Here is a 25,689-nt window from a genome sequence, read left to right as displayed (position 1 = left end):
CGCGCCGGACCTTCCTCACAGCACCGCTGGAACGTGGGGCAGCATGTAGCGGTGGGCCCATGCCTGGGCCTGCGCTCACTATCGACGCCATGGAGCCCATGGCGAGGCCAGCGTCGGGGTGAGCGCCGCTGCCGCCGGAGGCCGCTAGCCTCCTGGCTCTGTCGAAGCGACATTCCAGCTGGTGTCGAGAGAAGTCGTCACAGGCCTTGCACGCGTCCATTCCTCTTGGACTGTTCAGGGCTATCCACGCATGGTTAGGCCCCAGACATGAGATGTAAAGGCGGTGACGGTCGTCCGCAGCTATGAAGAGGCCACAGCCTTCCAGGCCACAGACACTCTGCGCCTCCATCTTCTCCTCTTGTTTTCCCGAGACAAACAAGGCTAGTTAGCGCTAGCCTAGCTTAGCACTAGCCTAGCTTAGCTGTTGACAGCGGCTTAACTCTTAGCTTTTGCCTCGTGGCAGAAAAACTTGAGGATAGGAAAGAAAAATCAAAGTAACGCAAATAACCAAAACTTATTTACGAATCACCCGTAGAGTGGCACTGGGTGCCCTCGCTTTGGGAGCAGCTGGGTTTCGAAGAAGTTTCCTCGTGCTAGTGTTGCTTCAGCTCGTGTGCTTTCGCTTGTGCAGAGTGAAGGAAGAGGGAGTTCCCTGTGACGCGAGGGTATTTATACCCGAGCCGGCTTCGCGTCTCATGACCCTAACCAATGGAATATTGTAGCCGGGAGTTCATGTGTTGTGCTCTGTTCATCGCTAGAGGGCGATGATATCCCATAAGTAAGCCTTTTTTGTTACTAGTTACTTTGCAGATATGAATTATTACATTATAAAATATACATTGACCACTTTAGCCTTATTTTATACCTAGGCTATTTGAAAAAAGCCGATCTACAAGCTCACAACGCGTTGCATCAAACATTTTAGTACTTTTACTTTTGGTACTTTAAGTATATTTTGATACCAATACTTTTGTACTCTTAATCAAGTACATTTTTTATTCCGGACTTTTACTCTACTACAAACATTTGAGTACTTTTCCCACCACTGCATACATCCCTGGCAGTGAAGGGAGCAGTCGCTCTTTTGGTTGGGATCAAACGTGTGAGGTTCCACCGGCAAATCTCTTAACCGCTTCACCATCAACAGGCTCTAAATGTTTATTCATTAACCATTCCCACCACAAGTATTTTTCTTTGAACTTTCACTATTTATGTATTCATTTATTTATTGATAGTAAATTAGTTTCAGCTTTGAATATCTGCCAAGGGTGTTTTTTAATTGCCTAAACTCTTAATATCAGTTGGTATGTGGCTTTGAGTAAATTAATGTTTGTGCAGTATAAATGGATGGATGATTATGATGATGAAACGATTGATTGATTGATTGATTATCTGTTGGTTCATTTCACTCCAGTTAATGCCTTCACACCTGCATGCCCATAGAAACACTTGCATATCACATACACATACTAGTCTCACACACGCCTACACAGGCACGCACACACACATACGTGCATGCTCGCAGAGACAGCCGTTTTCCCTTCCTGTGAAAGTCATCAGTATGCAGGTGGTAGAGGAAGAACAAACACAGGGAGAAGAGTCTCCCCTCATCCACCTCCCTCCTCCATCCCTCTCTTTCTTACAGCTGAAAGGAAGAGATAAGCGCACACACACACACACACACACACACACACACACACACACACACACACACACACACACACACACACACACACACACACACACACACACACACACACAATATTATCTTGTCTCACTAACTCCATCCATATCATGCAGCAATCCAGCTCCCTGGATGTGCACCAACCTGCAGGAATACTCTGAAGGGGAAATAATTTGGAAGTGCAGATATCAGTTTTCTAATGAAATGGAGTACAACATGTTTTGCCGGACCCAGGGGCTGGTTTGAAATAGTGAACAGTGGTAAATGACTAACAATAACACACTCCCTGCAGTGTGCAAACAGCCAGTGATACAGGAATCCCATTTACCCCTTCTGCTTTCCCGACAAATTCAACACGGAAATGTATGCATCCCACTGCTAGTGATGTGCAGACATTTCATATTTACTCGGCAAGTCCTTCAATCAAGTAGTCAAAGTAGTCAAATCAAGTAATCGCCCATCAAGTAACTGCTCAGATGTATATTGATGACTGATATTGAAAGATATTGAAGGTTGACAGCTTTTATAACGTACAGAAGCTGAAGCAGAGCTTGGGAATGTGGCCATGTGGTGCTTGTTATATCTTTTCCCATTGGTGTCAGTAAAATGTTGAATTAGCACCATTTCCCTGCCCTGTTACCTCCGTAAATCGATATTATTAAATACATTAACGTTCAAGCTTCCCTTGCGCTCTATAGCTCTGCCTTTTGGAATGAGGGTATTATCAGCTGCCTGGACCGATTTGAAAATTAAAGTCAAAGCAAAGGAAAGTTCATTGATGGCAAGAAAATATATATTTTTGAACAACTGTTTTTGTTTTTTTTATTTTCTTTTAAGTCATTGCCAATTCCCCACATGTGTACTGTGGTCCCTGTCGCTGCCAACCTGCACTGTTGTGCTGGGGAGAGAGTAGACAACCATATGCCTCACTGATACACATGGAGTCACCAGCCGCTTCTGTTCACCTGACAGCAAGGAGATTCACCGGGAGAGCGTAATGAGCACTGAGGTTATAGCTACCTTCCCAAGTTCCCCTCCCCGCTGAACATGCTTTGTGCTTGTTGAAGTGCCTGGCCAAGCCGGAGGCCCCGCTACAGGAAAGTGAACCCAGGGTGGTGTGTGAATCTTTTATCTCTTCCCCATCAAAACATTAGTTTAGTTGATTCATTTTAGAGAGAATGACTCAACTTTCAGTTCATCAGTCCTGCCACCATAACAGAACAAAATACAGAAGATCACAAATAAGGAGCAAGTCATAGGTTTCAGTGAATGACAGCCCAGCCACGCTGTAGCCAGACCAGGATCTGAACTAGGTTTGCCCAGCCGCCTTCATCAATAGAATGATGACTTTGCTCCTTTTTTTGTCGTTAATTAAAAGGTGCCGCCCCATATTTCCTTAGTCTATTTCATTTAACAATCTCTCTGTCTATCTTCTTGTATTATCCCATTATCCTGTTGGGGTGGGGTGGTGTTGGTGGAGAAAAAAAATCAACTCTTATCGTTTCTCCACTTACCCGGTTAGGCAGGGAGACGAGCCCCCTGCAGACTCTCGCTTATGGTGGTAAGCGGATGGTATCCAGCGGTGCATCCCTGTCCAGGGATAGTGACATAGGTGGGGAGTTTGGCATTAGTCGGTAAAGCCAGGCGTCCAAAGGTGGGCTTACGGAGGACGGAAACCTCCTGTGGAGCAGAAGGACAAAAGCGTGCTTGATTTAGACTTTCAGTATGAGTACAGACTGTGAAAGCCCTCACGATCCTTCTGGCTTTTTGGATTTTTAAGCAGGAGGTGTCTGAAAAGTAGAAATAGAATTGAATTGAATAGAAATTCTTGTGGACCCAACTCTAAGGTCTGTCTGTTCTGTACCCCCTGCAGGTTGCCTTCACTGTGCTCTTTGACCTGGAAGCTCTGCTGAAGATCTGGTGTCTGGGCTTCACAGGCTACATCAGCTCATCTCTGCACAAGTTTGAGTCCCTGCTGGTGGTTGGCACCACCATGCACATCTACCCATACCTCTATCACTCCCAGTTCACCTACTTTCAGGTATGGACACATGGATACACACATGCACAAATACCCACATACAAGGCAAACGCAGACTAAGATGTGCAACGGAATCACACGTGCCATGTGTGATAACTATGCTTAAGTTTCATTTTATGCCTGATGGGTTGAATCATCCACATCTGAAGAGATTTTTCAGTCGAGAGCGATGCTTTGAATCGTTTAGTGGCATTTCCCTGCACTGACTCTTGTGACCATGCATTAATGAATACAAATCAATCATATCAGCCAGTCTGTGGTTAATCTGCCCTTTATTCAATCTCCATGCCTCTTCAAAGGGACTGTGCTGAGAGAATATCTAACACGGAGATTAAAGTTGAAATCCTGATTGATTTTCATGTTCAACTGCAGCGCTTTTATGTTGAGGCCTTTGCTTTTCTACATTTGACATGTTCATTATGAGGAAGCTCGCTGTGCGTGCCTCTGTTTCATTATTCAACGTAACACTGTGTCTGAGTGTTGCGTCCTCGACTCTCCTGCACTCTTCTTCATGAGAGTCTTTGGAAATGAGGCAGAGAGCAGCGACAACTAACGAAATCTAACCGGAAGCGCCATGAAGGACGGCCGCATTCGTACATGCTCCGTAACATCGCAACGTTTTTCCATCTTTTTAGTATTTTTTAGCCTTCTCTTCTTTCCCTACACCGTCGCGTGTCTAAGGAGTTATGACAGACAAGCACTTATGGACATTAGCACAGCGATTACACACAGAATTCCGGACTTTTTTGCTGAAAACCTTCCACTCGGCTGGGTGGGGGGTGGGGTCCCCTTTGTTCTGGCTGGATCAACAAACCCCCGACGAAAAAGACCGTGGCGAAGAGGCACTAGAGCGGGAGTTCTCGTAAGAACAACAAAACGTGGATATAAACCTGCACTGCCTTCAATCCTGCTAGCGAACGTTAGATCTCTGTGTGAATCAAGAACAGTGACCACTATGGACGACTTACTGGCGCGCGTTAAATACAACGCAGAGACGAGGAGGACTTGTGTTGTTGTGCTAACAGAGACGTGGCTAACGGAGTTAGCATCTGATTCTTCTATCACTCCTCCTGGCTTCACCGCGTATAGGAAGGACAGAGATCCTGTACTGAGCGGTAAGCAACGTGGGGGGGGAGTTTGTGCCTTGATCAACAACAACTGGTGCAAAGATGTTAAAATCCTAGACAGTCACTGCTCACCAGACCTTGAACTTTTAATCATAGCCTGCCGTCCTTTCTACCTACCACGCGACTTCAGCATCGTGATTGTAGCCGTTGTTTACATTCATCCTGGAGCTAATAAGGACACAGCTATGAGGGAATTACACCAGGCGATCAGTGCACAAGAAAATCGCCACCCGGACTGCGCAGTCATCTGCCTAGGCGACTTCAACCGGACAGACTTAAAAAAGGTCTTTCCCAAATTCCACCAGCATGTCGCCTGCAGTACCCGTGGTGACAATATTCTTGACCACTGCTACACGCCCTTCAAGGATGGATACAAAGCTCTCCGCCGCCCACCGCTAGGAAGCTCTGACCACGACGCCATCCAGCTGCTACCTGCCTACAAACAGAGGCTAAAAAGGGAGCCGGTCGTTGAGAAGGAAATCCGAATCTGGTCTGAGGACACAGACGCTATGCTACAATCCTGCTTCTACCAGACTGACTGGGGGATGTTTAAGAACGCCGCTGGGAATAACATCAACGAACTCTCAGACTCAGTCACTGGCTTTATCAGCAAGTGCATAGATGACATAGTCCCAAAAAAGACAGTTCGGATCTATCCCAATCAGAAACCATGGATGGACAGCGGAGTACGTGCACATCTGCATGAACGGGACGCTGGTTTCAAATCTGGCGACGTGGAAACGCGCAACACGACGCGCGCGGCCCTAAACAGCGCCATCAGGAAGGCGAAAAAGGCCTACACAAAAAAGATGCAAGACAAACTCAGCAGTGGCGACATCAGGAGCACATGGCAGGCAGTACACACCTTGACAGACTGCAAAACAAGAACCAGAAGCGAGGTGAACCCGCCTGCCTCCCTCCCCAACGAACTGAACACTTTCTACGGCCGGTTTGAGATCAGCTCCAACCGCGGCAGCCAAGCGGGGCCATCAGCAGCACCAGCAGAGGAGAACCCTCCTCTAACCATCTCGGAGAGAGAAGTGCGTACAGCCTTCACACGGGTCAACATCCACAAGGCAGCCGGACCTGATGGGATTCCAGGCCGGGTCCTTAAGACATGTGCAGACCAGCTGGCGGGTGTCTTCGCTGACATCTTTAACCTCTCCCTCTCCCTGGCTGTGGTCCCTGCAGGGTTCAAAATGTCAACCATTGTGCCCATTCCCAAAAAGGCCAAAGTGACATGCCTGAACGACTGGAGACCTGTTGCTCTCACCCCGATCGTCAGCAAGTGTTTCGAGAAACTGGTGAGGGAATACATCAGCTCCACGCTACCTGCCTCGCTGGATCCGTGGCAGTATGCATACCGCAAAAACAGATCCACCGACGACGCTATTGCCATGGCTCTCCACACCGTCCTCTCGCACATGGACAACAAGCTGCTGAAGGACAAATATGTACGTATGCTGTTCGTGGACTACAGCTCAGCATTCAACACCATTGTCCCAGCAATACTTGACAAAAAGCTCAGACACCTAGGGCTACACCCAAGCATGTGCGACTGGATACAGGACTTCTTGTCCAACCGACATCAGGTGGTGAGAATGGGCAGCATCACATCCGACCCCCTGACCCTCAACACCGGAGCACCCCAGGGATGCGTGCTGAGCCCTCTCCTCTACTCCCTGTACACGTATGACTGCATAGCCACACATGTCTCCAACACCATCATAAAGTACGCGGACGACACGACAGTGATAGGCCGAATCGTCAACAACGACGAGTCTGACTACAGAGAGGAGATCAAATCACTGGCACACTGGTGCCGTGAGAACAACCTCTCTCTCAACGTCGACAAGACCAAAGAACTGATCGTGGACTTCAGGAGGCCGCGGAGAGACCATGCGCCCATCCTCATCGACGGTGCTGCAGTGGAAAGGGTCAGCGAGTTCAAGTTCCTCGGAGTACACATCGAGGAGGACCTCAAATGGGAGACGCACTCCACACACGTGAGGAAAAAGGCTCAGCAGCGACTGTACTGGCTCCGCCGCCTGAAGAAGCTCGGAGTAGGACGTCGCATCCTCAGGCTGTACTACAACAGTTCTGTTGAAGGCATCCTAACAGGCTGTGTCACGGCCTGGTACGGGAACTGCACTGCCCGAGAAAAGGTCAGCCTACAACGAGTAGTGCGATCGGCAGAGCGGATAATGGGAATCGAGCTCCCAGCGCTCCAGGAACTGTACAAAAAGCGGTGCGTGGTCAAAGCCAAGCGCATCATCAAGGACAAGCACCACCCAAGTCACAGACTGTTCAACCCCCTACAACGACCGCGACCGGGCAAGGGGCTCTACCGCAGTATCAAGAGTTCCACCACCAGATTTTGGTGTAGTTTCAATCCAGCCGCTGTCAGAATGCTGAATGGGGCATAAGCCTGGATGAGTTCAGCAGCCTGACAGCAGGCGGCGCAGACTTTTCTGGCTCTTCCTGAACACACCTGTGGATTATACCAGGGACAATTACTTGGACTTTAGCCCCCCCTCGGACACACCTGTGGACTACACCAGGTACAAATGACTTTTGTTGCACTCCCTCATGGAGCTACATGCGGATTATACTAGGGTCAGTCCACTCTAGGTGGACACGCACTGACCTTTTGCACCTTAATCCCTTGTATAACGCACTGACTTTTTTTGGGTCTTTTTATTGTGCTCCTTTTCCTCTAAGCACCTTAACGTCCTTTGTCTATCATGCACAGTATAAGTATAACATGCACAGTATACAATACATTGCTGCTATGCTCAGGCACCTTAGTTTAGTTTTTTAGTTTTTTTATTATCTCAGGTAATTTGTAAATATGTAGATAACTTGTCTGGCCTTCTGTTGCTCTCTTGTTTTTGATCTCCTTCCCACCTGCCCCCCACCCTCTTCTTCTCCCCCCCCCCCCCTCTTCTTTCTATGGAAACTAACGTTGCGATGGGAACGATGTACAAAAAAGAATTTCACCCACTTTTTTACCTTGTAAACCTGTGATGTGACAATAAAACTGATTCTGATTCTGATTCTGAAGTCAGCGCCTGCTGTTCTCTGGTCCTAATCATTCTCTAAGTGGGGTTAATTGTGTGTGTGTGTGTGTGTGTGTGTGTGTGTGTGTGTGTGTGTGTGTGTGTGTGTGTGTGTGTGTGTGTGTGTGTGTGTGTGTGTGTGTGTGTGTGTGTGTGTGTGTGTGTGTGTGTGTGTGTGTGTGTGTGTGTGTGTGTGTGTGTGTGTGCACCTGCGTGCGTGTATGTGTTGGGTGCGGGGTAGGTGTTTTTTTGTGTGGGTAGGGTGTGTCTGTGCACGCGTGGAGTTGTGGACAGGGCTCATTAAAGACTAGACTCTCCACAGAGCCAGTCATGCTGCCTACATCAAGGTCACAGGGTCAGATATTATATGGTTAGCACATTCTGCTCCTTTTTTCATGGGTTGACAGTGCTCTTTGCTCTGACACCATAATGTGTTTGATATGGTGTCATGCTGCCAACAGCAGTGAATCGGGTTCATGCCCTGTTTATGATGGGAGGGGACCTTTTTTTACTGCTTGTAACAACACACACACACACACACACACACACACACACACACACACACACACACACACACACACACACACACACACACACACACACACACACACACACAGTCACACACACACCCCCACACACCCCCACACACCCCCACACACACACACACACACACAGTGCTATACATTGATTCCAGAGGCACTATTATAGACAACTTTTGCCAAATTTGTGCATTTTGAGTGTTTTTAAGCTCCTCTAATGCTTAAAAGTATTATACTCCCAATCACATCTCCGGAGTGACAGTCACAAAGTGACCGGCATGTTGGTTGTCATATCTACTTTATGTTTTTCCATTTTGGATTTGATTTTTATTTTATTGGTGGAGTAAAGTAATCATCCACCTCCGTTATCAAAGCCACACTGGAGGCGACAGCTGGACGTGTCAAAACCTGTTGACGCATCTCTCAGAGCTCGGTTCTATTTTGGAGCGTTGGTACAGACCAACGGTAACCTAATTTTAGCTTTTCCTTTTCTTTTCCCGCGCGTCAGTGATGCTTGCGTCAGTGATGCTTTCAGTGTGTCACGACGTTGTGATGTCGTTGTCACTTACACTTTAATTGCTTTTGATTTCAAAATAGGATAGGATTAAAAGCATTGGCTGGAAAATGCCCTGGCCACAGGGGAAACGGTTAGAAATGAATGCAGGATGTGTCTCACTGTTTGTTACTGTTTTTTATTTATTTATATCCATCCAAGGGGCGTTTCACTGATAAAGGTCAGCCTTATACCGATTGTCATCCAATCCACAAAATGTCACATGCCTTATTCATACACACACACACACACACACACACACACACACACGTTCATGCAATCGTGTACTGTACGTGCATATGTGTGTACTCTCACACACTGACACATGGCAGCATGATTTTCTGTATATTCAGCCACTAGACGACGCCCATTCACTTCATTCTTCCCCTTCTTCTGCGTGTGTTTAGAATCATAATGATCTAAATTGTCCTCGTGATTATTCTAAGGCTGAAACGGTAAGCCTGTAACCCAATGAGAGATGCAGGACAGCGTATAATCACATGGCGGACAGGTTCAGACTAAATACAGTAATCAGAGCCATTGTGCCCCCCGGCCCACAGCTGACAAAGGAGGAAACTGGCCTCAATAGGCAGACACACAGCATACACAAGGTTATTTATTTAGAGACGAGATGACTTGTTTGGGTTGTATTTTGAATAACAAACTTTTCGGTGAAAAAATGGCATTAACTCATTGACTGCCAGAGTTAAAACATCGTCTATGGCTGCCCTTGCCAGCGATTCCGAGCGTTTCCACTAACCTTTGAAAAATCATAGAATATTATTCTTCACAACGATCCACCCGCTGATCGCTTTAAAAGACTCGTAGAATAGAAGAAATTTATTTTGGACGCCGCGATAATCCGTTCCATAGTTATTGACAGTTGAATGTAGCGTGTTTTCGCCAAAAAGCAACAGAAAGCAGAGAACATTTTATTTTTATAAATCCTATACACAGTAACTAAACCATCTCGATTTTGTTGTGATCACGTGATCTTTGGCTGTACTCTTCATCATCATCATCATGACTCACAGGTTGCGGAAGAGCGCCCTCTATTGTAAACCACTGGAAACACCACATGACGAGTATACTCGTCAATGGCAGTCAATGAGTTTTAAAAGTGAATCAAAGAACAAGATTTTTGGGCAGGATCTCCTCGTTTATCAGTTGTAGCTGGAGCCTTCATCCAGTGCCATTTTGACTATGCTTGCACTTCATGGTACGCTAGTAGCATCTCCAAGCCGCTGAAGACAAAATTACAGACCTCCCAAAATAAGCGTGTGAGATTGCTACACAACTTTCACCTGTTGTGTAGCTGTCACGATTACACGTTTAAGTTGACGATTAATTGTCACTCAAATAATTGCGATAAACTATTTAATTGTGTGTTTTGGCATTGAACATTGGAACACATGAAGTCTTTTAGGCTTTGTGATAAAAAATTATTGTGATTATCTCAAATAATTGCGATTGGACGATTATGTAATAATTGTGACAGGCCTACCCATGACTCGCCTAATCTCAGCTCACTTTGTTGGTCTGGAATGGCTCAGGGTGGAAGAAAGTTTATCCCACCTCTCAATGTGTCTGTTATTCAAGATACTCCAAGGCACTGTTTCCCAAACAGTGGGTCGGGACCCATGTGTGGGTCGCGGACCAATTTGTATGGGTCGCGAGTAAATACCCCTTCATTTCCTACATGTTTTTAATTATTATTTGAAAAGACTTTCAAAACATTTCACAATGGCCCTCATTTATCAAAGTGGTGTAGACCAAATAATGAGCGTACGGCGAGATCACCGCAATTGTCGGCATTTATCATTTCATCGTGACATTCCATCGTTTCTGACCATCTGATAAACATATGTATTCACTCCACAATGTATATCTAACACACTAATAAATAATCCCTGTGAAAACATAACATTTTTATAAAGGCATACATGGACATGCACGCCTATTTTATTTCCAAGTGACAATGACAAGCATAATAGCCTATTTGCAATGTTATAGGCTAAGTTAGGTGCTTAATCATTCACCCATCTAAACAAGTGCTTTAACAGTCATTCAGATAAGATTGCAGATCTGGTTCAGTCAAACATAGGATATACGAGCGCTTATGCGAGAGCATTTTTGGGAGTCAGGGCCGGCGGCGCCGCTGAATGTTTTCATGGACAGTGAGGTCTCCAAACGTATATACAGTAGCGTTTCCTATGGAGTTATGTGTAACCTGGGTTAAGGATAGAAACCCGACGCTCCAAACCTGTGCCCAGCGCAGGTGATCTTCACACTGTGGATTTATTTGGGCCACCGGGAGATCGGAGATATAACCATCCCAGCACACACCAACCTTCATCCATTAATGTTTATGCATTCACTCATCAATCACTATGATGCCAGGCTATCTCTCATTAACGTGGCATCACGGCAGCCCGTGACTCTCGGGAATACATTATTGCATTGCGACGTGTTGTGAGCTTGTTGATCGGCTATTTTCACTAGTTTGGGTCCCATACATAAGATTTCTCTTTTGGGTCTTGAGCTAAAACGTTTAGGAACCACTGCTCTAAGGAACAGTGCCCAAGTACCTGTCAAACTACTACTCCAGAATAAGGGATAAGGGAGTTTCTCTGACCGTGCCCCCTATACATTTTAGTCACTCAATGGTAAAAATGTATTCTATTTCGCGGCCACTACACATCAAATCTGCCCTATTCTAATTGGTCTTCTTAGCTAATTGGTTTCAAACAATTCACATCCTCCATGTTGTTTGCATCCCTGGTCTCTCACCTCCTTTTTAAGTTCATCATGAATTGTTTTAACTGCATATTTTTACCTTTTTGTATTGTTGTTTATTGTACTGTTGTTTGTCTAGATGTTTAAATGTTCATGGATCAAAATGGAAACAAGCCTTTGTTTTTTTTGTGATTATCCGTTTGGCTTTTTTATGTACTGCTGTACTTTTAAACAGTCAATAAAATATTCAATCAATCAAAACACACACACACACACACACACACACACACACACACACACACACACACACACACACACACACACACTCCGGGCTCTGACACACACACACACACACACACACACACACACACACACACTCCGGGCTCTGACACACACACACACACACACACACACACACACACACACTCCGGGCTCTGACACACAAGTTCAGTGCGCATGCTCCAGGGCACAGAGACAAGGCAGTGGCAGATTGAAAAAGGAAGCCTTCTTAATCTTTCACCATTTAACCAACCTCTGTGGTTTGGGACGGGGTCCTTCTACAGTAATTTGCTAGGCCCCAACTAAATACTAATACAGTATTTGGTGGTCCCTTACACCAATGGTTCCCAAACTTTTCAGGCCACGACCCCCCCAAAATAATCATATATGAACTGGGGACCCCCCACCCTGGAATTGTAGGCATTACATTTAGTTTGACTCGGTTCCACAGATAAATATTGTGAAAATAGCCGAACTACAAGCAGTGCGAGGCGTTGTGAAGAATGTTTTCTTACGTAATATTTGACAGTTTTGCCAATTTGGTATTAAAAAGGTCTGAAAAGTCAATAAATTCTAACTTTAGAAATGTGCAGAAATGCTGAATACACTTGTTAGTTTGTTTACTGTTGAGTGAGAAAACAATGTTACACATTAAGCTATCACCTGGGGATTCCCCAAAATAATTTGGGAAGTCTGGGAACCACTGCCTTACTCTGTAAAGTCCTGACTGATAATTTCACTCTTGAGTGATTAACATTCAGTTTTGCCTTTTACCTTTTCTCTTTGACAAACTACTACTGTAGCCCCTAGCCGGTTGACCTTCAGTCACAGAGCAAAGTCTCTGCTGTGAAATAGATGGTGGCCATCACAGTCTGTCACAAGCAGATGACAGGGGCTTACCTTCAAATCAGTCATCATGCTGAGCTTCTCCCCATAAACCTCATTTACCATGTTGTATATACCCGGACAATTGGAGATTTGGCCTATTTTCCTTCTATGGGAATGTAAAGAGAAATCTTGGGCTAGGAGTCGCCGAGGTTTGGATTGCTCGATCGATTGCAACTCTGCCTCGCTGATCAAAACCTGACCAAGATTCATTACCTGGGGGGGTGTTGTCACCACAAGCAATTTGGGGGACTGGGCCAAAGATGACCCAAAAAAATGAAATAAATAGACAAAACAAAGCATCGCTGTGTTATTACTTTGGGGGTGAAGATCGATGCACTCTCCCTCCAGATCAATACGTGCCCTAATCATTGAGTTGCTATAGGTGAGATGGTTTTCGATATTAACACATGGGGTGCCAGCATTTTATAATAACAGATTACGTTCGGTGCCGAAATCTCACCGTTGAGCTGCGCAGCGCTGTTTAAACTTTGGACTCCACGACGTGCATTCCATGTGAAAAAAAGCATGCCTCCATTTTGCCCGATGGTCCTGGCTAACGCCTGGAACGATAACATCTCTCACGCGAGTAACAATGGCGGAGTGATCGTGCATACAAAATGAGTCGTTTTCCCCAGCGTAAAAAGTTTCGGAGTTGTAGGGGTTTTAGAGAAGGAGATAGAACGGAAGCGGATGGGAGCCATGTTTTTTGACACGGTGATCCATCTGTCCTCTCCTTCTCAGAATCACCACGGGTGATTCCAGAGCTGCTCCAGCCCCTCCCGTGTGGAAATAAACAGAAAGACTGAAAACACGGTTCAGACCGTGTTCGGTACCAAAGCGCTACTCTGTGCAAACACGGTTCAGACCGTGTTTGGCACCCGATGTGTTAAATAGACATTCACAATCATTCTATTTCAGTAGGGTCTTAACTCTCTGATGTTAATGTGTGCTTAAATCACATTAATCAGATTCCCAGTAGTTGATGAATGCTACGTTCCTAATGTATAAGGACAACATTAATACCCCCCTTCAAAACTGCTTATAGGTTTTTCCCTTTGACTATCTGCACTTGGAAAAAGTTAATCGATCTTCTGCTTTGCCCCCTTCCTCCCCCTACAGGTGCTACGTGTGGTGCGTCTGATAAAGATCTCTCCGGCTCTGGAGGACTTTGTCTATAAGATCTTTGGCCCCGGGAAGAAGCTGGGCAGCCTGGTGGTGTTCACGGCTAGCCTGCTCATCGTCATGTCGGCCATCAGCCTCCAGATGTTCTGCTTCGTGGAGGATCTGGACCGCTTCACTACGTTCCCCAGGGTAATGGCCATTGGTGGAAGAAGAACTCATTCTACAAATGCCTTCTAAATCAGTAGTTCTCACACAAAGAAATTGCAGATGTACAAGCTCGCAGTGCGGCACGAAGTGACGCACTGTGAGCTTGTACATCTTGCTATTTTTGAATCTAAAATGACACAGATGCTTTCCCGGATTGAATGGGTTAATTGAGTAAAAGTAACAATACCACAATGTGGAAATACTCTGTTATGTAAGTTAAAGTCCTCTATTCCAAAAGTACAAAAGTATTCACATAAAAAAAATACTTAAAGTACCTAAAGTAAAAGTAATCATTATGCAGAATGTCCCATTTCAGTTTTTTTTTTCCCCCAAGTTTTCAGAATGTGTCAAAATCTTTCTAAAATACCCGATCTACAAGCTCACATTGCGTCGCAATGCGAGGCATTAGATCGGTGATTTTCGAATAACCTAAGTATGTTTTGTAATTAAAGTCTAAATGTAAATAGCGCTCTGGTGCCGCAGTGGTAAAAGTCCCTGCCCACCACCACGGAGCTTGTGGGTTCTAATCCACCGTGGTGCATCCGGCTTTGTCGGGCGTCTACACGAACACAATTGGCCCGTATTCAGTGGACGGGAGCCGGGCGGGGTGGGTGATATTTGTCACTGCATGTATTCCTATGGGCCGGGCGGCACCTGTCAGCAGGTAGTGTTGGGCGGGAGGAGTAGGACGAAGGCCCTACGTCCTCCTGGTGGGGGCTCCGTCCTCACTGGCAGGTGAGTCAGTAATAATAATACATACAATTTATATAGCGCTTTTCTAAATACTCAAAGTCGCTTTACAGAGCAGAAAAATAACAACTTTATTAGAATCGACTAGTTAAAAAGGATTAAAACTAGTAAGTAAAGTAGGATACAACAGCAGTGACAACACAGAACTGATTGTGGGGAGGAATTAATTGGCATAACGACCAGATTGGGGGGAGAAATTGGGGAGAAAATGATTGGCTACTCTAAAAAAAAAGAAGCTTTCAATTTGGTTTATTGAAAGCATGACTGTTAACTCTCTCAGTGCCAAGCCCCGAGTTATCCCGAGTTTTAGGGTTATACCCTCAGTGCCAGAACGAGAAATCCCAAGTTTAAAAAATAAAAAAAACGTTTTTTCTTTTTTTTCTTTTTTTTTGGGGAAAAAAGTGTTCAGAACCCAAGATATCATTATCTGAAGATTTGCAGCTCCATCCACTCTTTGTTTAACCTATAACTGAAAAAGGCTGTATCTCGCTTCCTAAGCACTTTTTTTTTACTTTGAAAAAAAAAAAGAAAAAAGTTGTCAGTTTGCAATATTTTTTTTATTTCATTGGCACTGAAAGAGTTAAGATACTTTTATCGTGTTCTGGCTTTTAGCATTTGTTTTAGTTTCTCCCTGACACACACACACACACACACACACACACACACACACACACACACATACACACACAAACACGGATAGTGATCCATGAAAAGAACTATTCTGTCCCTATCGGTTCACAACTCGGACGGTGCTGATTCGACTAGCAGACCTTCGGCCGGTCGGCGAGGGCGCACCTCCTCGGCCTCAAGCTCTGCTGAGTCGGCGCGCCTCCGTCATGGACAATAACTATTATCACGTGTGCGTGTGAACGCGTGTTCAGCGTTCCCCTAGCGTAGCTTCCTGGTTGCTATGTGGGGGGGAACAACAAAAGACAGGTCCGTGTCGCATCAAAGCCCCGCCTCGCGGCGCCGTCTCCTCCTCCTCCTCCTCATCACGCCGCCTTGCATCAAAGCCCCGCCTCGCGGCGCCGCGTCCTCCTTCTCCTCCTCCTCCTCCTCCTCGCGAGCCTCACGTAATAAACCCTGTCTCGAAAATCCCCGCCTCGCCCCGAAGCCCCGTGCCTAAAAACGAGCGTGCCTTCTCCAATTTCCCTGGTTCTCCAATTTCCCTGTGACATATATAAACATATACTTTATATATATGTATCTAGCTCTATATATATATATATATATATATATATATATATATATATATATATATATATACTATATATATATATATATATGTATCTAAATCTTTAAAGTAGTTTCTAAAACTGTACAATATTTGCCTCTGAGATGTAGTAGAGTAGAAGTATTGAGAAATGGAAATACTCAAGTAAAGTAAAAGTACCTCAAAATTGTACTCAAGTACAGTAAATGTACTTTCCACCACTAACCGTATTGGTTAGAATACACAGGAAAGAGCAGCTTATGGTTTTGATGTAGAAACTCTAAGGAGATGGATGTGGCGGTCTTAAAGCTGCAAACCAAAAACTTTTTTTTGTGTGAATAAAACAACATTTTACTGGGTCAAATGGTTTATTCACTAAAAAAAGTTTCTTAAACTGTATTTATCCACAGACCCCCGTCTGAAAATATGTTGTGACAGGGACCCCCAGAAGAGAAGATTTGTGTTGAGAGTTTTTGAGATAGATATATAATATATAAATGCTTTAACCACTGCTTTAACCAATCTGTATGGTATAGTATGTTGAAACAATATATCTACGACAACTGCGGTGTTTGGAGGTGTTCTCCCTACTTCTATGGAGAAAGTTACATCCTAGACTCAAAATGTAATATCTCCTCTGCCTGTCTCAGCTCATCAGTAGAAATGTGGGTAGAGTATAGGACATACATTCTACGGATTGCAGCTTTAAGAGGACCTCAGAGAAACCCTCAGCCAGTGATAAAGACGAAAAAATGGCTTCAGGCAGATTTATACCAACACACAGAATGTAAGATGCGAAGAAGGGATGAAAACATCGGAAATTCATATGCAATCTCCGCACACACACACACACACACACACACACACACACACACACACACACACACACACACACACACACACACACACACACACACACACAGACAAGCTATGGGAGGCCTGCAGATTCTGGCGATGGGGTACTTAATGCTTCAACAGATGTGGGGCCCGTCCACCCCCTCCTTTGATTTCTAAGTGCTCACACGCTCATTTCTCTCTCATTAGCCTCGTCTTTCCATCCCCCCTTTCTCTCCTCTTCCCTCAGTCTGCTGGAGCACGAGGAGAAAGCTCGTAAACAGATGTTGCTCACATGTTATGGTTAAAAAAAAAGAACAATATAAATATAATATATAATTATGCTTCTCATACTTATGCTTAATTTACTCCGTCATGATACGCAGAGTCCCACGGTGGAAATAGATCTCCAAGCTCACACCACGGCAGATCGCAACAGGTTGTGAGCTTGTAGATCTTGTTCTCAATTTGATCACTCTTGACTTCCACTCTATCTTGCATTCACACACACACACACACACACACACACACACACACACACACACACACACACACACACACACACACACACACACACACACACACACACACACACACACACACACACACACACACACACACACACACACACACACACACACACAGGCATGCATGCACACATCACAGTAAATGATGTTTGGCAGTTTTCCCCCACGGGCAGACCTGTGCTGGGTTTTATGCTTTATCTGCAGCGACTGTGCCGGGAGGGCAAGGAGGTGAGGGAAGTTGGGTTTGGGGAAAGTCTGGGGCCTGTCTGGAAGTGAGAGTGGTGGGGGGAACTACAACTCCCTGGCCTTCCAAGTCTCAGCTGGCTGCACCACACTCCTTCACCTGACCTCTACGTGTGTGTGTGTGTGTGTGTGTGTGTGTGTGTGTGTGTGTGTGTGTGTGTGTGTGTGTGTGTGTGTGTGTGTGTGTGTGTGTGTGTGTGTGTGTGTGTGTGTGTGTGTGTGTGTGTGTGTGTGTGTGTGTGTGTGTGTGTGTGTGGGCATTCACGAATAGTGATTTTTAGCATTCAAATTATTCGACCTATAAGTATTCGAATATTCGATTAATCGATTTGATTATAAAAAATAAAATAATAAAAACAAATTTTAAAAGTTTTTTTTTTTTTTCTTTTTTTTTCAATGGCATTTATGACTTGACTCAAGGAATGCGAGTTGACGTCACACCAGAGCTCACAGCTGCGTGTCTGCTGTAGAAAAGCCAAAAAATAAATAAAAAAATTCCCTAGTGTGTGTGTGTGTGTGTGCGCGCGCGCGTTCGGATAGAGAGAGAGAATTAACAAGCCTTGCTACTCACCTCTCTCTCCACCGAGGCTCCTGTCACAGACACTCACTCACAAACATCTTGAACGCCGAAGCCAGACTGAGACGGCCAGGAGGGAGTTATGTACATCAGATGTGTGGCATTTGTAACGCTGTGGAAAAACAGAAAGTGTGTTCCAAATGCCAAGCCTCTCTCTCTCCCCCTCCCACTCACTCTCCATCACTCTCTCTCTCTCTCTCTATCTGTGTCTTCTTAACATGGTCTCTCATGCGCTTTCTCTTATCTATATCCGTCTGTCTGTCCGTTTGTCCGTCCATCCATCTATTCCATTTCTTTCTCTAACTTTCCCTGGGTCATCTCCTCCTATCTCCCTTGCAGGCATTCATGTCCATGTTCCAGATCCTAACGCAGGAAGGCTGGGTGGATGTGATGGACCAGACACTAGTAGCCGTGGGTCACATGTGGGCTCCTGTGGTCGCCATCTACTTCATCCTTTACCACCTGTTTGCCACCCTGGTGAGAAGTTTTACAATGACCATCATCACTTTGAGGTCCTCCCAGGTCCATTTAGTTGCAAATAAGTTAGGATCGTAGTTTTTTGTTTGTTTGTTTGTTTTTACAAAATCACAGAATTATTCGTTTTTGTATTCAATTATCTGAGTATTCGAGACGAGACGAAGATCTGTCCACAGTTGTGATCGCAACTTTTATTTTGCTGTTTGGTTCAAGCAAATGTCTGTTTCTGAGCATTCGACTATGAATTCAATACCAAGGACCTCAATGGAAACAAGACCACAAGGACTTTTTGGAACGGACCTTTTAGACAAAGTATGTTACTGTGCTGTTTTACATTTTTTCCTAATAAAATATTCAATCAATCAATCAATCAGCACCAAGAACAAAGGAATACGAAAAAAGCTCTTAGTAATGCAAGTACTACACTCCTAACTGTAACTACGAATTTGACTGAGCAACTTTCACTTGTAGTGGAGTAATAATACGTACTGGGGGTTGAGTAATTTGTCCACCACTGTACAGGAGACCGTCACAGCGTCACATGGCACAGGCGCTCTCTGGAATGAGTCACGCTTTCAACTCAGACACACAGGATGTCTTCAAGGATGGAACAAACAACAAAGCACATATAGACCACAGGCATCATCAGCTCTGAAAGGAAGGGGAAAAAATAAAAACATGAGATGATTCACTCAACTAGATTTTTTGTCTGCTGTGAAAGAAGAAAGGAGAACAGGGTGCTGCGGCTCTTTTATATGTTAGTGCGTATATGTTATCGTTTCTAACGTTTCAGTATCTCCTGCATTCTGTCTTTCAGATTCTTCTCAGCCTTTTTGTGGCTGTGATCCTTGACAATCTGGAATTGGATGAAGACCTGAAGAAGCTCAAACAGGTCTGTCCAGATCCTCATCCAATCCACACGCTAATGGTACACACACAGCCCACACTAGAAGAAGTAGGTTCCTGTCGCTCAAAAAAAGTATCAGGAAGGAACAAAAATTATTTAAAAAGACATTTTGTTCCAAGGACACCAGATATTATTTGTTCAAAAACTTTGTTCTATCTTGAGCACCTGGTTGTTTGTTCTGCTGTAGAGCCCTTTTTGTTTTTGCGCAGTCAGCAGTCCACTTTTAGATGAACACTTTTAGCAAAACAACTTGAACCCAGCATTAGTGTAATGATAATGAATGAGATAGATAATGTGTTTTCATTGATTTCAGAGGTTTATGGAACACTCTCCCTCATGCAGTACGTGTTGACCCACTGACCTTCTGGATCTTTTGACTTTTTCCACTTCTGACCTTCTAGGAGTCATAGTTTAACCCAAGCCTCAGTAAATAGACCACATACCACATAGAAACAATCCTCAGCAACTATAGACCACAGACCACATACTGTAGAAACAATCCTCAGCAACTAGACCACATAGAAACAAGCCTCAGCAATTAGACCACAGACCACATCTTTGAAACGAGGAGTGTAATCTTTTTCTCTGCTCCAGCGACTCCTGCCGGTTGGTCAGGGTGCTTGTCAGCAGAGATGTTGAACTGTAATGAGGCTCTAGCGATGGCGATATTTGTCTGTCTGTCTAGCCATCTAAATCGACAGGAAGTGATGCCCACCATGCCCTAGGAAACTTGTGGATACAGTACTGTATGAGTGTATTTTGATCTACTCATTCAGTAACAAGACTAAGGTCTCTAGTTTGAGGGCAATAACATTAAAGTTGCAATACACAACATTCAGGCACTAGAGTTTGCATCTACAACACATCACTTCTGTTGCATAAGTCTTTCCTGATTTCCTGAATTCTGTGTAGGTCTATAAGGTAGCAATCATATACTGTAGTTGGCAATGTAACCTAGATGGCTGCCTCCAACAGTTTCTTTGTGGAAAAAAAGTACCTTACCCTATGAAAACAGAATCACACATGGATAATGGCGGCTGTCAGCCGACAGAGGTAAAAAAAACAGTATTTCTGGAGTTTTGCCCCCTCTGGTCTAATAGAAATGAGAAGTCAAGGGAAGTGTGGAAAAATGCAAGATGTGTTTCTGATTCCCCCCCGCTCTGTCTTTGTGGTAGAAAGCTCTCTTGTAGAATGAAGTAATGATAGGGATACCAGGTCAGTTTAAATGCAGTGGAGATTTGTGATGCAAATTAATTGGCAATTCTATTTTCACAATAAATACTTTTAATGAGGAAAATGCATATCCATAAAACGTCATCATTTTAGAATGGCTACCTATTTCCTTCTTTCCTTTGAAAGCCTATCCAGTGCTTACTCCTCCTATTATTAATCAGCTGTGTTCACTTACTGTATACAAAGTGTACACTGTAGAGTCCTATTATGCCAGTTATTATTTGAAGGTCCCACTGCAACTGAAACTACCCTGTTGCCTAGCAACATACCCCAAATGACTGAAGCTAATTGCCTTTTGACTTCCATGGCATTGTGCCAAGCAGTGAGTGCCGCACACATACCACCTCCTATCTTCAGTGGCTCACAATACTAATCTCAGCACTGAGGGGACATTTCATTAGTGTCTGTGGAACTCAGAGAACTGGGTAGTTAATTTACTTTTAGTTTAGAAACTAGCCACCACTTACACCCCAGGTACTAGATTTTGGGTAATCAACCCATTCGTTTTTGAGATATCTGTGTGTGCAAAATTATATTTTCGCCTGAAGTGGTCAGTATCTGGTCAGTTTGTGTTAGAGGGGCTCTAACACACACACACACACACACACACACACACACACACACACACACACACACACACACACACACACACACACACACACACACACACACATTCAGTAGGCCTGGTTTGTCTGTGATGTCCAAAGATTTTTTTTTAACCACAACATTACATTGAAATGAGTTTATAAATGAAAGAAAAATCTGTTTTCGTATTCTTCTCTGAGATGATAATCCAGGTGCCGATGGAACATCCCACTGGCTTGAGATGATACATACAGACAATGGAAGGAATGAAACACCTTCAGCATTCAGATGCAATGTATTCTGGGGCACTTTATACATGACGTATAAAGAGATTAGTGAATGAAAAGAGGGAATGGCTGTGTTTTCTCTTTCAGTGTGAAATTCTCTGTTTGCAGCTCTTAAATTAACATGAATTAATAATGTAGGTGTCTATTGAGTCAATCCAAGCAAGTAATAGCTCATTTTTTAGCTCAGATGTTCTACTTTCATATGAAAACAAAAATTGTGAAATGTTCAATGACCCTCTAGTAAGTTGCTGTATTCGTTCACAAACATCCATGACTTCTTAACCGTTGCTCCAATCCGCACCAAACTTGGCACCAACACTGGTCAGGGTTCTGCCATCACAATAGCCACACCAGGGACCACGTCCCAACCAGCGTGATCTGGTATAAGAGCCCCACCCCCTCTGTGTTCCTATTGGCTGAGCTTTAAACAGCAATAACTCCAGTTCCCAGCATGCTAAATGCCCCAAACTTGGTAGTTGCTCTTAGACGGCCAATAGGACAGGCTGTAATTGCATAAGCCCTGCCCCCTCTGTGTTCCTATTGGCTGGGCTTTAAACAGACATAACTCCAGTTCCCAGCATGCTAAAGGCCCCAAACTTGGTGGGTGCTCTTAGACGGCCAATAGGGGTGGCCTGTAATTTGCTGATGCCCCGCCCCCTCTGTGTTCCTATTGGCTGGGGTTTAAACAGCCTTAACTCCAGTTCCCAGTATGCTAAATGCTTCAAACTGGTGGGTGGTCAGACTTCCAATTTCATAAAAAATTACCACTTCCGTTTTTTTCCTTCCTACTTCCGGTTTGTGGTATTGCCTAGAAACTTCACCCACACACACTCTGAGAGGTGTGGAGTTCAATGGTGCAACCCAGAAGTGGATCTGTTCACTTCCAGTTTTTCCAGGAACTGGTCGTGCACCCCTACCTCCCGAACACGAGGTCGCACAGGTATGACAGCGGACCTGGGTGCTGCAAGTTTATCGCTGCTTGGCAGCAGTGTTATAGCAGTGTTTAACACTTCAAATGGCTATACTTCGGTGACCATTGCTCTTATCAGTGCAACATAGGACTAGGTTTGAAGGCTGTGTAGCGGCCTGAAAATCGAGTTCTGTAAAATGGCCAACTGCAGTGTCAAGTATAGGCTACCAATGTGTCATAGTGAATGGACTAAACATGCCAGACCACTGGTATGGTCATGGTCAATAGGCTAAATATGCCAGACCACCAGTATGGTCCTTTGAGAGATTATAGTTAATTTTCTGCATTGTTCTGATGAATAGTGAATGGTCCCTGATATTTGTCATATGGCCAGTACAGTTTTTCCATTTGCTTGTCATGCATTGCTGCTTGGTACTTGGCACAGGCTTTCATTCAAGCACAAAGTCCTGGTAGGCTTGAAGTGTTAATCCCACTTGTGGGCTAGGGCTGCATGAATAATTGAAAAAAAAAAAAATAATCATTATTTGCTTGTGAACAATAACAGTTGCAATGTCCATCATACTTAAATGATGTAAAGCAAAAAAGGCTTTTAATTGAACGTTAACATGAAATAACCACAGCATACAAGTGCTTTTGTCGTCTCTCATATGTCTGTCTCTTCCTCATTCACACATTGACAGCGCTTATGTCACTGACTCATTGCTACAGAAACCCGACACTGCACGCGTCGAAGAAGGCAGATTATTTAGCATTTATTTAGCCTACTCAGACAGCGTATTACAGAGCACAGCGTATGACAGAAAGTTTCCAAGTTAAAGAAATGAGCGACTCGCAGGGAAAATATCCGTGGTGAGAGATTTAAGTTTTGCTTATGCGCTACAGTACTTAAAAAGGTGCAAAGCAGTGTGGATTTACAAAATGTCATCATTTGCAAGCATTGGTTTGAGAAACATCGAAGCAAGGTAACACTACAACGATACAGACACCCTGAATGTCACCATGAAATCATTCAGCAATGAAGGACACATTAAAAACCCAGGTGCCAGACCACGCAAACCTCACTAGCGTAAACATTATATAAGTGCAGCTTCATATCAATACTGTTCAAAATGAGGCGTTTTGTAACTAGTGTTGCATTACTTGCTCTGTTTCGAATAACAGAGATCGGGACAGAACTAAATAAAGCATGACGACAGTGTCGCTTGCCGAAAAATCAAGAAGTCCACAGCATGTCGTATCACAACCCTTGTGAGCTTGTAGATCTAATACTTTCGGTGAGCAACACCGCAGTACGACAAAATATAAATCAGACAGAAGTGTAAATAGGCTACAGTACAGTAGTACTGTACTGTTGTATTGTACAGAGTAGCCACTAGACAACTACTGTATGTCCAAAAATGACTGGGTACTAGTTTATTTTCATTTAGATGTAACTTTACATTTTGCAAATGTTCAACAGAATTTGTTAATCACTTTGATTAAGTGGCCTAAAATAGGACACGAAAAGAGATGAGGTGTTTCTTTGTTACAAGAAACTTACTGCTTTGATATACTATGTTACTGTATGTTAAAGTAATACTAGGTAACGTTTTCAACAAAACTAAAGTTAAATTGTATATCTTTTGTGAGTGGCAAAAGTTTCACAACACCCACTCCATGAATTTCACCCCCGGAAGCCTTTTATTTATATATTTTCTATTGAACGGTGTCGGGGGGGACTTTCCCGGGAAAATGACGTCATCTGGCCGAAAAACTGAGGCGAAAATGCACTGGTTTCCTGTTTGGCCAGGAACTACCGCAACGGTTTCCTGTTTGGCCAGGAACTACCGCGCTAATAACAAAAAGGAACCTCACGCTGATTTTAAGAGAATGTAGGATTGGAAGATCGAAAAAGAACAGAAAAAGAAAGCACAGCTCATGGTAACTAATGCTCCACTGGCTAAGAGAAACGATCCGCAGATAGTATAAAACAATTAAAAGAACGCTTTTTGAAACGCTTCCGGCTTCCGGTGAAAACAAATGGAATTCTGGGTAATCGAGGACTACGGAAATTGTATGCAGTGACGGTAGTGACCAGAAGAGGTTGCTAAAAAATTATTATTTGTGAATCTGCATTGTACAACTTTAAGTCAAGTCCTTTATGTTATGTTGTTAGTTTAAATCCCTTTTTACTGAAAGCATATCTTATACCCTAATAAGAGTGCAATAAATGTTTTTATTAAAAAAAAAGAAATAAAGGAATTGTGAGAGAATTCTCAATTCTTAGGAGAAAAATTGTGATTCACATTTTAGCAAGAATCGTGCAGCCTTGTCACATTGTTGTGGGCATGATTGATTGAATGATTGAATATTTTATTAGACAGAAATGTAAAAACAGCACAAGTATACAGTCAAACACTTTGTCTTAACACTTTACCTGCCAATCACGAGTATAACCGTTGATGAAAAATACACCCGTTTACTGCCATCCACGAGTATAACCGTTTTTCAAAAAAAAAAAAAAAAAGGTTTTTTTTTTAATTTTTTTTTTTTTATTTTTTTTTCTTCAATTTATCCACACAGAACCAGAGATATCACGATCCAAAGATTTCTAGCTCCATTCACTCCTTGGTTAACTTATTACTTTAAAATCCTGTATCTCGGCTCCTGTGTAAAAAACATTTAAACACTGGCACTGGGGGAAGTAAAATAAAAAAAAACCTCTGGCAGGGAATGTGTTAAAGGATAACAAAAAAGTCCCTGTGGTCTTGTTTCCATTGGGGTCCTAGGTATTCAATTCATCAACATATAAAAAATAGCACCGAACATTCAATATCATCACAAATATAAAACACTATATGTACAGAGCAGGAAAAAAAGGGGGTGGGGGGGTGGGGGTAAAGAAAAGGGG

General features: G+C 43.9%; 1 protein-coding gene across 1 annotated transcript in view; it reads left to right on the top strand.

Moving 5' to 3' along the window:
• The window catches only part of nalcn (sodium leak channel, non-selective), a 112,244-nt gene that overhangs the window by 45,270 nt on the left and 41,285 nt on the right, over nt 1-25,689 (top strand). Inside the window, exons 11-14 of the mRNA XM_080457026.1 lie at nt 3,558-3,725; nt 14,026-14,217; nt 18,719-18,856; nt 19,674-19,748. Coding sequence (XP_080313152.1) covers nt 3,558-3,725; nt 14,026-14,217; nt 18,719-18,856; nt 19,674-19,748 — 573 coding nt within the window. The remainder of the gene's footprint in view (nt 1-3,557; nt 3,726-14,025; nt 14,218-18,718; nt 18,857-19,673; nt 19,749-25,689) is intronic.

This window comes from Gymnoscopelus braueri (assembly GCF_963280865.1).
Source record: "Gymnoscopelus braueri genome assembly, chromosome: 18".
NCBI lineage: Eukaryota > Metazoa > Chordata > Actinopteri > Myctophiformes > Myctophidae > Gymnoscopelus > Gymnoscopelus braueri.
Note: the sequence above shows the minus strand (reverse complement) of the source record. Positions and strands in the feature narration are given on the sequence as shown.